Source organism: Barbus barbus (genome assembly GCF_936440315.1).
Source record: "Barbus barbus genome assembly, chromosome: 7".
Lineage (NCBI taxonomy): Eukaryota > Metazoa > Chordata > Actinopteri > Cypriniformes > Cyprinidae > Barbus > Barbus barbus.
The window spans coordinates 36,133,720-36,152,490 of NC_136735.1; the positions used below are offsets into that span (position 1 = coordinate 36,133,720).

Below are 18,771 nucleotides of genomic sequence, written 5' to 3' on the forward strand. Positions count from 1 at the left end.
TGGAGATGGAGAGTATTATGGAAATGGCACTTATAATAGCCAATGAAGGCGTATCTATTTGGTTTCCAAACAACTATCGGTTGCTAAATTGAATTCTGTTTATTTATACTGGAACTCTGTGACCGTATTCATCGCTTGATGCAAACGCAACGGCCATTTTTCTTCCTGTCATCTTTCTAGACATTGGGATGCAAATTAGGAGCAATCAGTGATTGGAAAACATACTAAATCACAGGTGATGATTCATAATGGATCATAATGGAGTTTTCGGTTCATGCATCAGTCGGCATGAGCATGTCAAGTGGCTGATTTGTAGCCAAAAAAAAGAAACTGACTTGCATGACATCCTACAGATCACCTGCAACCATGTAACCTGCGTCATCCGCTTGACATTCTGCTCTGTCTGTACACATAAGCCGGAGACATCTGGAAGTCAAGTAATTAGTCAGACGAGCCTTCAAGCTAGATGAGGAACAGTCTGGTTCAACGCCTACACATAATAAAGTGGGCCTGCATTGAGCGAACGCCTCCAAAGCATCCTCCACAATATGGATTACCACGAATTCAGCTACAGATTGTGTTTTATCATCTGAAAACAGTCTAGCATGGCTTCAACTTCTCGAATCGTGCACGTCAAAAACACTTCTTAGAAGATTTTACTGGTCATTTTTTTCAGGAATTTCTCATAGGAGTATCTCTAAAGAGAAACAAATCACATTTAGCATAGAGCTATAAAATTAAGTCTTGGACCAATTGGTGAGAAATTGTACCCGTGGGAACTTTTTCGCAAGACGTGAAATACGTACCAATAAGTATATATCACTGCAGTTTCCAACAGAAATGAACACTAGAGGTTGGTAAAACAGAGAGCACTTGTAATCATTTTCATACACAGTTATGATTGCAGCTATGTTTTGCTTTCCGGATGTAACAAGCTTGCTCGGTAGCTCAGCCGGCTCAGAGTTGGACTTTGAATTTTTGGGTATGAATCCCATGAAAAACATGACTCGTGCGCGAATGTAATTATTTTTAATTAGGCTACAATTTAACAAAACTAAAATTGTATTTGAAATTTTTCAAAAGTTTATTTAAAAAATATTTCAAATGTTTATTTAAAAAAAAAAAAGTGGTCGAATTTAATTTAATTTCTCTCTGCAACAGAAACAAGTTTCCAAAACACTCCCCTGTCTGTTATTGGTCAACAAACTTATAGCCCCACCCCCAAACTCATGCCATTGGTTAAGCTAATGTTACTCTGCCAGGTTGCTCAAACAAACAGATTTTAAAACCACCACAGAATTGTGGGTTGAAATCAAACTATACAAATGTCTTACAAACTATCTGCTTATTAAAATGGCCGTAGAAGAACATATTTTAACATTGCAAACATCACACACATCACCTTAAAAATATCCAATTTCTTTGCATTCAGTGTCATTGCTCTCAGTGACAAACACTGAAACATTATAGAAAAATCCAGTCTGATTTCAGTCTAGGGAAGAATATAATTAGCTATGTTTCCTTCCAAGTTATACATGAAAGTTAAACATTTTGGAAATTCTATTCACATCTTGGTGTTTCAATCCAGCGGTTTTAATGCAATTTCCCAATATTTGCATTAAAATACATGGATAGAAGCCTGACTACTGATGTCTGTGATGTGAATGATGTAAGACATAAATCTATCAGTGCTTAAAGAGTATGACAGCTTATGTTATCTACGTATACTTTAACACACCTCCAGCTCAACCTCCTGACGCTATTTCGTGTCTTCTAGCATGAAGAGGCTCGTTACTTTAAACGGCTTGTTCTTGTGTTCTCATTCACTCGGCTCCCAAGAGGACGCCTATAAGTCTCAGGGCTAAGTGCTTCCATTAAAACTTCAATGAGCTTTAAAACCTATTTAAATTCATTTCCTTAATCATACTTATGATACTTGGGTCACGTACAGCAAACTGCTTTTAGTTGCAAAAGTGCTCCCTTAACAACTTCCCCATTCACACACAGGAAGCTCTTTCTAGGTCTCTGATCCAAATCATTCCAGACATTTAAAGCTCCAAAGATAAAGAGGGATGCTCTACTTATACTTAAAACATTTCGATATTTGATTTTGAAGACCTTTTTGTTTACTTTTGCATGCTAATCATTTTGCTCGCCACTTGAAATGCATCAAAGTTCCTCAAGAAAACAGTTGCTTTAGCAGCTTGTGTAACCAGTCATAAACATTGAGCATAGAGAAATAATACAACAGAACACTGCTAAAACATCTTACTGTTAAAAACGTTCACTATATTGATAGAGAAGCACCTCATCATTATTTTATGAAGGACAGACTTTGGATAAAACAACAACAACAACAAAAAAACAAACAACAACAACATTTTTAAATATGATTATTTTGATTTATTTCAATATTTGATTTTATGATTTCATGTTTTGTCAAATAAAATAAAAACACTCAAGAAGTCAATCGTTTTAAAAAATATGCTATTTAAAAATATATACTATTTTGTCTAAATAAAATAAATAAAAAAATAAAATACATTTTTTAATATATTTTATTATTTTATTTAAAAATATATACTATTTTGTCAAAATAAATAAGAAATAAAACACTAAAAGCTAAAAGCAATCGTTTCACACACACACACACACGCATATATATATATATATATATATATATATATATATATATATATATATAAATAATTTTAATGTTTGGTTTTAAGGGCATTTTTTCTGGTCACCTGCACTTGAAATGCATCATTCAATGTTGTCAAGAAAAACAACTACTTTAGCAGCTGATGTAAGAAATCATAAACAATGACCATAGAAAAACAACACAATAACATATCACTAAAACATCCTACTGTTAGAAAACAATCACTACACTGATAGAGAAGCATCTCATCATTACTTTATGAAGGACGTCCAGCCTGTTCTTGCTTAAACCCTGTGCTTCAGTCTTCTATACACGTCTGCTCCCTGAGGTTAGCAGCATAGGCTCTTTTATGACTCAAGTCATGTACACAGTGATGGAAATAAATTGGGTGTAGCGCAGAGAAACATGAGTGCGGTTGCCAGACTTGGACTGCGCTGTGTTTGGACGAGAGCACAGATAATGCATCTTTACATTTGAGTCAGATGGCCGCTGCGTGTTTACCTGCTGCTATCAGACCAGGGGCACTCATTTGCACTGATATTTTGTCATCAGAGCTGTTGATTTCTGTAGCCGGTGCGATGCTTGGATCACAAACTGATTCATTAAAGCACAAAACACAAGCAAGCAGGGCAATGAGCAAGTTAGCAAATATTGTATGGTCAGCTCTCAAAGCTCTGGGGGTTTTCTGAAAACAGGCCTGTGGGTTCAGGGTTTTATAGCTGAGGACTTAATGGATCTCTGATGGAGTTGAATAATAAGCAGAATCTGTTTCACTTGTTCAACATTGTTCTTTAGAAGCATCACTGGAAAACTGAGACACTGAATGTTTGAAATACTGTACTACTCATGCAATATAAAGTGTAAAAGTATGCAAACACATACAGTGTATCCCATAATGCAATACAGAATAACTAAAACGTGCTATTTACAGTATGACAAATAAATCGGAAGCAGTAGAATCTTCCTGAGTGGTATGATTGGACTGGCAGAAGATTAGACTTTTTTTAATAAAAAATGTTTAATTATAAAAAATGATAAAGATGCACCACTAATCACAACAACTGCCAATAATAATAATAATAATAATAAATATGTATGTATGTGATATTATTATTATTATTATTGTAATATGGAACAGGAAGTATATATTGAGCTCAAATCTTTACAAACATACAGTGTTTACTATTGATGAAAGTTATTTACTGTTTAAGCATACTGTTTCTGGTGTTATAAAGAATATAATGACTCCAACAAAACTGAAGGCCAAAAAAAAAAAAAAAAAAAAAAAAAAAAAAAGCTCTCCAAAACTCTCCAAGGCAATTTGCAGTGATAGTCAGCTGTACAAAATGCAATTAATGTAATGGACTGCACTCATGGTGCAATGACGGGTCACTCCTTTGGTAAACATGAGATTTCTACATTTGATCTGTTTGTAATGTTTGAAACCAACAAGGTCAAGCTTTGTGTGCTAGTCAGCAGCTCACGTGACATTTCAACTGCAGCCTACGTGGGCTTAGCATCCAGAATAAACTACAATCACAACCTTCAGTCAGAGCAAAACAAAATGACAAATGCTCCACATACAGGTCTTTTGCTTGATGACAGGTGGATGCTATTGTCTAAAAAGTTGAGTCTCTAATGCCCTTCTTTAACAGGGAATGGTTTGAGAATTCGGCTAAAGTTCTGGCAAGTTCTCTGAAACTTATGAACAAACGTTCTCTTAATGTTATTGGTAAGTTATGTGATCTGTAATGTTCTCAAAATGTTCGTTCATGGAACTTATTTTGTGAAATGTTTTAGTTTGGCATTTGTCTAACAAATTGTTTAAATGTTAATACTTGTTTCAGAAATGTCGGTAAAAAGTAACATTCCCATAATGTTTGCAAAATAATAAAGTGGAATGTTCTCTTAATGGTACTATGACTAAGAAAACATTTTAAAAACCGAATGTTAATTTTTATCATTCAGAAATAATGCAGTAACATCAATAGAAAGTTTTTTTGTTTTGTTTTGTTTTAGCTAAATGTGCATCATTTAAAAAAAAAAAAGTTACTACTTGTTTCAGAATTTTCAGAGAACATACAATGTTTCTGAACTGACTAAATGTAATGTTCCCTTAACATGTCAAGATTTTTTTTTTTAACATTTTACAAACTGGATGTTTTGAAGGTTTAGAGAAGATTCAAAAGTAATGCCCTCATTATGTTTATATAATGAAATGTTCCTACAATGTTCATATAACCAAGACAAAATGGTTTTAAAACATTTAAAAAAAATTATATAATAAAATGTTTCCTTAACATTATAACAGAAAACATTTAAAAAAAAAAAAAACATTTTGAGCATTTAGAGAACATTTATAAAATTAACTATTCCCTTAACAATGAAAAATGTAAACATTTCGAACATTTTGAGAACATTCAGAAATTATTTCTTCACAATTAAAAACATAAAACACTGGGTTACAGGAATCATACAATCTGACAAACAGCAATCGTAAAGGACCAAGAAATCGAACATTGTGCAGCTTTTTCTGCATTTACAGGTCTACGTTATGTCAAGGGTCATGAACACACTTTTGCAGCTGGTTAACACGGTTAGTGGTCATGTGGGTTAGTCACTGTCAGACAGGCCAAGTGTAAGTGAACACAAGAGCACCATTAAAGCCAATGAAAGTGGTGTCAACAGTTCATTCGTTTCAGACCGACCACAAATGCATTTTTAAAGATGCTTCCTGCTGCTACAGCTAATCGGTGTGTGTGTGCAAAGAAAAGCTCTAGTTAGTTTGAATAAAAATGGTCAAGTCCCGCTTTGCCTCTCTCTTTTTCTAAATGAGCCTGGAATCAACTTTTGGAATCAATTCCAAAACATTACATCAAAGTCAAGAATTCTTGAATGGAAAACCCAAGAAAATTAATAAAAACTGAGATTAATCACTTTTTTCTGGTTCCACCAATAAGCTTTTAATTTCTTCTCATTCCATCTCTCACTGTCACACTCCAGCAGTCTGTTCAGAGTGTTTTGTTGGTCTCGGTAACTGTACGCTGTTGAATTAGCTGCGTTGGCAGCCACAGTAATTTGCTGCCACTCCACATCCTCTGTGTTATGAGTAACACTGCCGGAAAACAGCACAAAGATTCCCTTCCAAGCCTTTACTTCTGTGAGGACAATTTCAACTCCCTGATATATGAGGCGATTTGTCAGTTAGCAAACCCATTTTTTTCTCCAAACAGGCAACTGATCGGACATTTACTACAGGACAGTCCCTACAGAGCAACCTGAGTTTAAGTGCTTTGTTACTAGCTATTTATACCACACACACACACACACACACACACACGCACACTCACACACACACACACACACAAACACACACACACAAACACACACACACGTATACTGCCGTTCAAAAGTTTGAGGTTGGTAAGATTTTTTTTTAAAGCTGTTAAGTCTCAAGGCTGCGTTTATTTGACTAAAAATACAGAAAAAAAAACAGGAATGTTTTGACATATTATTACAATTTAAAATATCTGATTTCTATTTGAATATATGTTAAAATGTAATTGATTCCTGTGATCAAAGCTGAATTTCATGTCACATGATCCTTCCAAAATAATCCCAATATGCTGATTTGCTGCTCAAGAAACATTTCTGATTATTATCAATGTTGAAAACAGTTGTGCTGCTTCATATTTTTGTGGAAATTGTGATTCTTTAGTCAATAGAGAGTCAAAAGAACAGCATTTATTTAAAATATTTTTTGTGACATTATAAATGTCTTAATTATCCATTTTTATCAATTTGATGTATTCTTGCTGAATAACCCGGACAAAAAAAAAAAAAGTCTTACTGACCTTAAAATTTTGAACAGTAAGACTTTTGTCAACCATAATGGAAGTAATACACATCCTACATAAATTCAAATGATACAAATTCTGTCATCATTTACTCACCCTCATGTTTTGTGTCTTTTTTGAAGCTTGAAAACTTCAGTCCCCTTGCATTGTAATTGCACAAAATAGAGTGAGTAGTAAAGTGGTTTGGAACAACATTATTGTGAGTAAATGGTGCCAGACTCTTCATTTTTTAGTGAATTATCCCTCTAATGAGACGATGGATTTAACATCTTCCTTAAGTCTCGCCAGCACAGATATACAGCGCAAAACTACCCAGAAAACAAGAGAAAGTACACCAGCGGATAAAGGAGAGGAGGGAGAGATGAAGAGAAGGCTGGAAGCCACAAGACAAATGATGGAGGTAAAGTGAGAGGAGGGTTGGATGGCTTACGCTGTGTTGCATCGTCCTCCAGACAATCCTCTGGGATGCGGAAGCAAAAAACAGAGGAAAAAAGGGATTTCATTGAAAGTGGAGATGAGAAAGCATACCACGGGCAAACACATGATAAATATGCATTAGACAGAAAAGCAATATGCACGATTACATTTGATGAATGGCATTGCTGGGATATTCCATCCCATTCCCATCGGTCTAAAAAACCAAGCACATCCCCTTTACACACAAACACGTCTCTCTAACTCAACATTTATTTAACCATCACGTCTGCATTATAAATTCCAGGCTTAACTTTAAACTCATCCGATACACAGCTGAATGGAAAAAAGCACTCGCACATATTGGATAGAAAGTCATTTTACATGAAGTCTCCCGGTTAGCTGGAGGCTAAAATAAGATTATGCGCAGATGTTATCTTGTTCTACTTTTAAGTCAAATTCATATTCTCATCTATTCTTGTTAGGTATTATGAGTCAGAACACTTTATTCCAGTAGAGCAACTCTTAGATGCTACTTCATTATAAGCCTATAAATAAATAAATAAATGAATACATTAGCACAAAAAAGAAAAAAAAATGCATACATCATACATGGAATGTTTTAGTTGGATGTTTTAAAATCCTTCAGGGAACATTCAAAAGTAACATTTCAAAATGATTAAATGGAATATTCTCTGTTCATATAAAACATTTTCAAACATTTAAAATGCATCTTGTTCAACAAGTCAAATTCAAATTTGATCTATTCTTGTATTATGTATTATGAGTCAGAGCACTTTATTCCAGTAGAGGAACTTGAGTAGACCTTGACACTACTATCATAAGACCAAAAATAACAATTATAACAAAACAAAACACAAGACCATACAATGCATCATAAGGTTCATTACAAGGGATATAAAAATGCATTAAGTAATTCATTAAGTAAAGTGGTACCAGCAATTTTATTTATTTATTGTTTGTTTGTTTGTTTGCAACTTTGACTACTTGCTTCAGAATGTTCATAGAAACATTCCAAAGTAACTTTTGCATTATGGAATTGTTTGCAAAATGGAACATTCCCTTAATGTTCATATAACAAACAATCAATCAAACAAACAAAACATCAACCAACAAACAAACAAACAAAAAACAAACAAACACATAAATAAATAAATGTTTTACAAGATTTAAAAAGCATCTTGTTCTACTTTTAGGTCAAATTCATATATATTTTCATCTGTTATAAGTATTATAAGTAACTCGTGTTAAATGATAAAATGGACTGCTCCCTAAATGTTTTTATAACTCAAGAGAAAAAGGAATCTTGTTCTACTTTTAGGTCAAATTAATATTTCCCTGTTTTCTTGTTATGCATTATGAGAACGCTGTATTTCCAGTAGAGGAACTCAATACACTCAGATACTACTTCATTATAAAAATGCTTCATACTTCATATACAAAAACAAACAAACAATAAAATAATAATAATAATAACCACGAAAACCTTCACCCAACCTTATTAAGCTGGACTTCAGAGCTATTTCTATTTAATTTAACCCTAAAAAAAGGTTAAAATTAAAGGTTTCTAATTTTTCATCCAGTACCACCACTAAAGTTTTCCCCGGCGGCCGCTGCATTCTCTCGGGTCCGACCTGCAAAGGTCACCATCGCCCACTCACGCCTTCCCACGCTGCCCCGCTATGCCCTCGCTGCCACCCACTCACCAGTCTGTCCAGGCTGGTGCCGGCTGCCGTGGTCGGCCTCTCTTCTGGACTGTAGGGTCTGAAGCGACTGTTGAACACATCCGAGATCCCCCGGGCAGATCGGCCCACTCCAGCTGCTTTGGGATGACCGCATCCCTGAAACACCTATAATTACCAAAGAGGGGATGCATCAGTCCCTGCAGTTAGGGTATAAAGACAGCTATTGCAAAAGAGGTGAAAATAAAGAATGAAGTGCGATGACAAGGAGATATTTTGCTTTGAATTGTTTAATGCAACAGGCAATTCACTGTAGCTGAATTCATGAACTGATCAAGTGTAAAGTATAAGTTAAGCTTTAGATAAAAGCATGTGCCGAATGCATAAATGTTTATACTCATTTACTCAGTGTGCTCATTTTGAGCTATACACTATATCCTGGTTTGACAATCTTAAGGCCATTCAGACACGAGTCTGATTTTTTCGTCCAAAATTTTCTATATGAAAAAACGCATACGAAAATATCTGACTCAGTATGCAAGGACCTTGACTCTATGCCAGTGCTTCCCAAACCTGTCCTGGAGGCCCCCCTGCCCTGCATATTTTGTATGTCTCCCTTATCTAACACACCTAATTCCACTCATCAACTCATTAGTAGAGACTGCAAAAACTAAATTGGGTGTGTCTGATTAGGGAGACATACAAAATGTGCAGGACAGGGGGCCCTCCAGGACAGGTTTGGGAAGCACTGCTCTATACAAGTATGTGCATACCTTTAACCAGTTTTAACCGGCTTTGTGCATGGCTGAATTTTTTAATCAGTGGCTAAGGTAAGGAAAAAAATAAAATAAATAAAATAAAATAAAATGTTTATAATGTTTTTGCTTTCATTTTAGTTACAATTTTACTTTTTTTGTTGTGTTTTTCTCAATTAAAAAAAAGGCTGAATAGTTACATTTTAAATTGTTTAATTTTAGTCATTTTAGTTCTTCAAGTTAAACTGAGCAAAAAAAAAAAAAAAGTTGCCTTGGCATCTAACAGAAATAAAAAAAGTTTAAGCTTTATTTTAAACATTTTATTTCATTTTTTTTAATGTTTTTAGATACAGAAACAGAAAGGCCAATAAACAAACAAATTTGATTCAGATATAAAATGCTCTACAGAAGACAATGGTGTGAATATTTAGCTCAATTCAACTCAACTTGCATTTATTTTTTACTAATTTTATTTTTTATTTCATTTTAAGTTTTCTTCTCATCAGATAGTGTCAGTGTAGTCATATTGTTAATACATATACATTTAGATAAAATACCATTTTAAGTTAAGTGCTAAATTCATGCATATTAACATTTGAAAATAAACAAACACATTGTAATTCCAAGGATACCGACCCTCAAGATTTTCAGCTGGTCAATTCAAAGGCAAACATGTTAAACATGTATGTCACGAGAGCAATAATGCATGCTTTGCATTGAATTGTGGGTGAGCTGACAGTGATGGAAGATTTTAATGGCACGGCTGGCTCTTATGGCAGGATGTCGTCTGCACTCTGATATCGGACGATCTGTCACTATGATTACCATTCAGAGTCTCGGGCTGACATGCACACACTGATTTCCATGCTCTCTGTGCATTTTCAATCAGGTCCTGCTTTCCAGAAGCTTTTAATGTAAAAGAGGAGTTTGGCACTCGAAACACACCACACAGAGAGTATTCTTTCATTCTTTCGCATTAGAATCTGATGACCAAGCCACATTTTATTTTTTGTTCTGGCCTCCGAGTGGAAGACCATCAGGGAGACATGGCTAATTTGCCTGAATTTGAGAGCTCGTGCTGAAAGCTTTGCTACCTGCGGTGTGGCTTTACAACATGTTTTATGAGCAACATGCATATTTCATCAACATCACCACAAAACATCTGTAAAACTACATATTTCTGATATATTTGAGAAAGCCATCCATCCGTCCATCTGTCCTTTCGCCTGTCCTGTCACTTTACACTTGAAAACACCGAAAAGTGTTATCATTTATTTTAAATTGCTTTATTTATTCAGGCAAAAATGGCATGATGGTTTAACTATCGATAATAAATTTAAAAAGGAAATTTTTTAGAGAAAAAAATTATTTTTAAAATTTAAAAGTATATAAATTAAATGAATAAAGTAAAATTATAAAGTAAATTAATATATAAGTATATAAATAGAATTTTACTATTAATACTTTTAAATTAGCTTTTTAATATATAAATTAAATAGTAAACATTTAAAAAAAAGTACATTTCAAAATTTTTAATTCTATAATTGTTTAAATGTAAAAAATATATAATCTATGAAATATATTCAAATGGTTTTAACATAAAAATGTAAAAAAAAAAACAGTATAATAATCATTAATTTAATGTTTATATTAAAATAATAATTACAATTAACATAATACATGCATACATTACTTCACAGTAAAAGTCTCATGTCTAAGATCCAATAAAAATGTCCATTTCTAAGAATAGAGTGAGATTTTGATGCCTTGAAAATCCTTATTTGTCATTGAACCAAATAACAAACATCTCAAGATGCAGATAATAACGGCAAAGTCATGTTCCTCACTAGCGCTCATCTAAAGAATTTCCTTCTGGTATGGAAAACACATGGACCTGCTGCAGCCTGAGGAGCTTCAGTCCTTGATATCTCTGTGTATGTGAATGAACGTGTGTGTGTGTGTGTGTGTGCGTGTGAGCAGACGTACTTTGGATGAAACTTGCATGCTGTTGTCCTGCATGGTCATGATGGCCTCAGAGATCTTTACATCTATCGGCTCCATGACGGCCTCGATGTTGAAGGGCCCTTCCAGTCTGTCAGCCACCAGCAGCATGGCATCTGTCACAACATGAGATGAGAAACACAGTCATGTACAGGACCCATGACACACACACACACACACTTGCATTTGTGGTTTACAGGGACTCTCCATAAGCGTAATGGTTTTTATACTGTACAAACTGTATTTTCTATCGCCCTACACCAACCCTACACCTAAACCTACCTCTTACAGGAAACTACTGGCAATTTTTGAATTTCATAAAACACCTTTTGTATGCTTTTTAGGCCTTTTGTTTTACGGGAACACAGGAAGTGTCCTCATAAACCATATTTATGTTGTAGTACCCATGTCATTATACACATTTGTGTCCTCATAAACCATATATACCAGTGCACACACACACACACACACACACACACACACACACACTCTTCTTATTTTCTGAGCACAACACAATATGCAATATGAGGACCCCCCCCCCCTGTCCTCACCTAACAGACACACAAAATGCACAATTTCAACCTTCAGCAGCTAAGACAAATCAAGACAGTTTAATTACAGCACACGAGCAGCTTCTTTGGCATCTTCCCATTCTCCAGAGTGATTTTGAGGGAAATGTACACATTACTGCCCTGACAGTGTTACTTATTCTAACAAACTGTCTTTCGCAGCCAGAAACACATAATGACTCTCCATTTGTTTAGCTGCGAGGGACATTATAGAGAAACAATACGTCTCGAGATTTCAAAATATGAACGCGAGGGAAAAACCTCAAGGGTAAAATCAATTCGTTGACACTAATTGAATCAATACATTACATGTTTTTATGCCCATGTGACAGTCGTATATACAACTCCAAGGGCTTGATCGGGAAACCAGGAAGTTTAATGTTCATCGAGCCGTGCTGCTTTCTGAGGGCCTGTTGAGTCTAGTATTTACCACCAGTCCATCTGTTGGACACTTCATACGGTTTACTAGCGTGCCTGTGCATAATAAAGCTTTTTCATTTTCACAATTTCATTTGCTTGATTGAATAACAGACATTGTTATTCAAAGACAACTTGAAATAAAAAATTTACAGTATTTTTACTAATCGGCTACCATTTACTTGAAAATGCTTTATTCATTCATATACTGTGTATGTATACCTACACACACACACACACACACACACACACACACACACAAACACACACATGTTGGGTTTCCATGTTTTATGGGGACATCCCATAGGCGTAATGGTTTTTATACTGTACAATCTGTATGTGCTATTGCCCTACACCAACCCTACACCTAAACTTAGCCCTCACAGGAAACATGCTGCATTTTTAGATTTTCAAAAAACTTTATGCTGTATGATTTATAAGCTTGTTTCCTCATGGGGACCAAAAAATGTCCCCACAAGATTAAGATTTACTGGTATTACTATCCTTGTGGGGACATTTGGTCCCCAGGACGTGATGAATACCAGGTGCACACACACAGACACACACACACACATTTATATTTTAGTGTTGTAGTACACAAGACCAGACTTATAAGACCTTTTATTCTATTGTATTTATTTATTTATTTTTTGAAGGTCTTGGTCTTGTCTTGGGCTCAGATTAAAAGGACTCAGGATTTTATTTCAAGACCGGTCAAGACCAGAACTGCAGAGACATCACTAAATTGCCGGTGTATTGTCTGATTTATTTGTTAAGCTCATTAATGTAATGATGTAAAAATTCTGGCTTTAAAAGCAATCAATAACTTATTTCTAATTTGATTTATTTTGATATTATTGTGCAAAGAGAGGATTCAATGGGGAATTGTGTCAAAAATGTAACCAAAATTAATAAAAATGCCCCAAAAAATTCAAGATATGATTGTAAACAAGTACTTGTATGAGATCTTGTTTTTCATATTACATAAAATTAAGCAACATCAAAAGGTTTTTTTCCACAAATATGAGCGCGGTTGCAAAACTTGATATTAATTTTATACAAATCTTATTATTTTTTACTTTTATTTTTATTTATTTATTTTTATTATTTAACCTCGTCATCTTCCATTTGCTTAATAACTGTTTTAAAATGATCCAAAGACAGCACATTTTGCCATTTCAGCGATTGAACATTCCAGTCAGACGGAGCTGCATACATAAAAGCCTTCTTACCTAGTTCAGATCGAACAAAAGGAACAGACGGAGTGTAACAATTTTGCGAACGAAGGGAATATTTCTCGACAATTTTCTGTTGTATAAGACAGAAAAGATAGGAAGGCAACATCCCCAAGATGGCTTTATAAATAATTACATACCAATGCATTTTTCTCCTAATAGACAAAGAAGGCCAACCTAATCTGTTATACAAGATACAATGATGAGTTGAGGGTTTACAATCTGATATAAATCTTAGAGCACCATGATAAACAGCATCTAAAGTAGAAAGTAGATATGAAGGTGCAAACTGATACACTACATCACCATAATCAAGTATAGATAAAAAAAGTAGCAGAGACTAATTTCTTTCTTGCATTAAATGAAAAACAAAACTTATTCCTAAAATAAAACCCAAGCTTAATTTTCATTTTTTTCCTTCAGTTGAGTAATATGAGAGCCAAAAGATAGGACATTGTCAACAATGATGCCAAGATATTTGTACTCTTTACTAATTCAATCACGGTACCTTGGTCTGAAGAGAGATTCAATTATTGTCAAGTTTTTTTGAACCTGAAAATAACATTTTATCAGCATTCAGAACAAGTATTAAATTGTAAAGCCGTGACTGAATGACTTTGAAGGCTGACTGAAGCTTATACAGGGCTTGCTGCCCAGAAGAAGCACTACAATACATGACAGTGTCATCTGCATGAAAATTAAAGTTGGCATCCTGATTTATTTATCATTTATCTTTATATAAATGATAAATAAAAGGGGCCCCAGCACAGATCCTTGGGGAACGCCTTTGGCAATCTCCAATGAATCAGATAGCTTACCCTCAGCTTGTACATACTGAGTTCTTCCACTTAAATAATTTTTAATCCAAGGAATAACATGACTTGATAAACCAATGCTCTTCAATCTATGCAGCAATATTTCATGATCCACTGTGTCGAAAGCCTTTGATAAATCAATAAAAAGGGGAGCACAAAAATCACCCTTATCAAATTATATATTATGTCATATTATATATTATATTTATTTTTTTATTATTATTTTATTTCAGCAATTAAACTAATTCCAAACAAAGTCCAGTAATCCATAACAACTGCTGCTTTGAATCGTTGAATAAATGATTTGTGACTCACTTACAAGTGATTTGTTGCCACCTTACCAACAGATGGTTTTAGTTTGACATTCATATTCAATTAATTTTTCCATCATCTCTCTATGTCTATTTCTATAAATTGTATTGTAAAAACATTATTTTTTCTAAAATCATTATTATGCAATTGTAATTGTACCAATTCAGATGCAGCTTCTGTGCCACCTCAGATGAATTCTGTTGTTACTGATTTAATTTGATTGGTAAAAGCTCTTAACAGTATTTGTAGTACCCACTGCAGTACCCAAAATCTGTTGTCTCCAAAATACAGTATTGGCATTGCAGTATCCAAAATATCATAGTAAAAACATTGTACGTGACATGGTACTATAGTAGTATTGTTTGAAGTACTTTTACAAGAAAGTGTCAAAACGTTCAATGGTACCACAATATATTACAAAATACCACGGTATTACTATCATTGTCACAGTACATATTTGTAAGGTTCAAGTTCAATACTCTTTTATTAAATCCACTCTAAAAAAAATAAAATCACATGAAGGTGAGTTATTAAAAAACTACTAGATTCATCTTTAATGATGACAGCTCAATCATCCATCACACAAGACAAGAAAAATGACAAAACAGTTACATTGGAGGACAAATAAGACTCTGCAAGTATTATGAAGTCTTGTGAAATTTGCAATCAAGCTTTTACAAACGGATGTCATCTATACATATAACCCAATCTCACTGCAGTCCAGTGTGAAAGTATTTAAGCAGATAAAAAACTAATTAACTGCTAGGAAACAAACTTTAGAAACAGTGCATTTGTACAGAATTGCTTGAACAGTAAAGACGAGGTGAAAATAAGACAAACAAATTATAAATGAAGACCTCTGAAGACGCATTCAGCATCTGAACCCGCCGGTTCTCCATTACAGCTCTAATTTTCACAGAAGCAACTAAAAGCAGTTCACTTCAGTAAATGACTGATTTCACACATTTTTATGCAACTATTTATTTTACGCAACATGAAGCACTTATACTAAAAGACCATTAAAAGCCAAAAAGTCAGAGAGAAATCAGAGAGATACTGAATGTACGTCTATGATGATAATAGGATCTGACTGTAAAGCCTGCAGTGAAACAGATAAAGCAGGCACAGGCCGGAATATTGTGCTTTCAGACTATATGCATAACTTTATGAATGATGGAACAATAATACACCAAACTACCTGATGCCTGATGCCTGATGTATGTGATTTCAATGGTGCAGAAAATGCAACAAAATACAGTCAACCCTGACTGTTCTTACTGTCCTAAAGTGTATCAAAACGACATCTCAGAGGAGGCAGTGCATCCATTGCTGTGATTGGCCGATCACACTGTAAACGCAGTCATGTCATCTATCATGTTCACTCAAATCTGCATGAATGGTTCAAACTGATGGACAGACTGTTTCTGAAATCAGGTTTTTATTTAATAGTACATTTAATTATTTAATACTACTACTACTACTACTACTACAACTAATAATAATAATAATAAATGAATAATTTTGTATTAATTTAAATGGAATTTATATTAATTCATTTTATAATATTTTAATGAACATATCAAATAATTCATACATATTACCTATACAAATATTAATACATTAATATTAATAAATACATTTTAATATGAATAATAGGCAAACAACAGTTTGCAGTAAAAAATAAAAATAAAAAATAAATAATAATAATAATAATAATAATAATAATAATAACAATAATACATTATAAATATACTTTTAACTGCACTATTGTAGATATTTTGAAGAAATGTGTTAAACATTTAAATTGGTTAAAATGTATTAACGATATAAACTCACATTTTTTAAAAGTATATTATCATTGTTTATGTGTTTATTTCTATATAAACAAACATACAACAAAAAGAATGTTAAAATAAACATTAAATATAATAAAATAAAAAAAGAGTTAAATTAACTTTACAATCACCTGCAGAACTTAATGGCACAAATAGAAGGTTACTTACTTATTTTGTTTAACATTAATGGAATAATGTGATAAATATTTACATACTTTTATAAATATTTTATAAAGCTATTAATATATATATATATATATATATATATATATATATATATATATATATATATATATATATATATAGAGTCATTATTATTATTAACCAAACAACAGTTAATATTAGTAGTATTATATTACTATATTACTGTAGTCAAAAAAATCAGCTTAAAACATTCATATAAAATATAGATTAATATAAAAAGGATATATTATAGTATTGGTTGCATGCTTCGTTAACCCAGAAGCTGTGTTAACATTAAATAGAAATGCAAAATGCAATGCAATTCACACAGGACTAAAAAATGAGCATGTCAAACCTAGAAATGTGACATTGGCTCCTCATTTCTGAAGACCAGATGCTACTGATCCCTGCCGTACAATCATAACGGCTCTCCTTCATATCAATATGATAATATTACATATACCGGGGCTCAGCGAAGAAATAAAATCAAACCTAGCCTGAAGTATTCCTTTTCACAGTGTATGATAATTTATTAATGAGTGCCATATATAGCAACTCATGCTGAATTGTTAATTATGGAGGCAGTTGTGTGAGAACGGATATCGCATTGCAAAGTTCATTTTATGCACTTGGAATTAGTCCTGGCCGAAATTATTCATTATCAGCCTCCTCCTCTTTGCTTCATAAAAAGGGCTCTAGTTTTCATTATCGCGCTCTATTTCTGTCGACAACGAAGGGACGGATTTAAGAGGACGAAGGTGGGAAGGTACATGTGAACTATCCTTCCTCCCGTCGGCCAAATTACTCTTGAGCGGACCTGGGCACAAATCGATGGTGAAGACAGACGATTCGCCAATCTCACAGTCCTGTCATTAAACCTCTGTGTTATTAATTTGAGCTCACATGGAACCTATTACAGCAAACTGGATGATGGCATTGATCGGCACAAGCTTTCCATGAAAGCGGCCAGAGAAAAAGCATTTGATCTTTTCATTTGGTCCTAGCCTTTGGTTGAACTCATAAATGCCCCCAGAAGAAGGACGTGATGGATACATGTTTCATTTACGAACAAAAGAGGGTGAGAAGTGCTCACAAAAGGCTGATTTAAAACTTGATTGTCAATTAGGGATGCATTGTGGGTTGGCTCGTGGTGAACAAGCGACTACAGGGCACGGAAACCCAACACAACGGCACGGTAATGGCACAGGCAATTAAAACTTGGAGGGTTTCATTGGCATACTGCGCCATAATGTAGGTCAGCTGAACGTCAGTGACTTGCTGGAGAGAAAGCATTGAGCTGCCATGTTGAATGAGGTGGAAATGCAAACGCCGCTTCAGGGGAAACTCGATCCTGTAATGTGATGGACGCGTTACACTCTCAGATGTCTGGAATGTCAAGTGAAAATGGATGTAAACTAAGATTCACTCCAATCTTGAGTGGTTGATTTTTCACATCAGCACAAATCTGTAATGCCATGGAAAACACATTGCCTATTTTTGGGACCATTGTTATGTTTTGCATTGCCATTTTGAAGTATCCTTCTACTTCAATACAAATGTGCATGCTTTTATCCTATATAGTAAGAAAGATTACAATTAGTGCATGCCAAAACATAATGAAAACAATAAAACATAAGTTGTCTGGATGTTATGCAACCCCATTACAACACTTTTTAATTAAATTAAATGAATCTGAAAGTGAAGTGAAAATGAATTTGAAGGTAATTACGGAAGCCCACTGAACTGAGAGAGAAAATGTGAATTTGACTTTATAGCTTAAATATTAGTGCTTATTTTTAAACTTCATGCTTGTTCTTTACTCTGAGGTGAAAAAAATGCTTCCAAAATGTAGACAATGGATGTAACTAATGATACAATTAATAAAATAAAATAAAATGAAGACTTGTTTAATAAAATAATGAATATAAATGTTGAATTTAACTATATGCTAAAACGCTAAAACAAAACAATAAAATAGTAAAATAAAATAAGCAATTGTTAAAAAAAATATTA

General features: G+C 33.9%; 1 protein-coding gene across 2 annotated transcripts in view; it reads right to left on the reverse strand.

Moving 5' to 3' along the window:
* The window catches only part of LOC306872584 (glypican-6-like), a 192,411-nt gene that overhangs the window by 30,825 nt on the left and 142,815 nt on the right, over window positions 1-18,771 (reverse strand). Inside the window, exons 5-7 of one of the 2 annotated variants that reach the window (XM_079421199.1) lie at window positions 11,378-11,508; window positions 8,661-8,804; window positions 6,950-6,979 (exon numbers count right to left, since the gene is read on the reverse strand). In XM_079421199.1, coding sequence (XP_079277325.1) covers window positions 6,950-6,979; window positions 8,661-8,804; window positions 11,378-11,508 — 305 coding nt within the window. The remainder of the gene's footprint in view (window positions 1-6,949; window positions 6,980-8,660; window positions 8,805-11,377; window positions 11,509-18,771) is intronic. The other variant, XM_079421200.1, reaches the window with a different exon arrangement.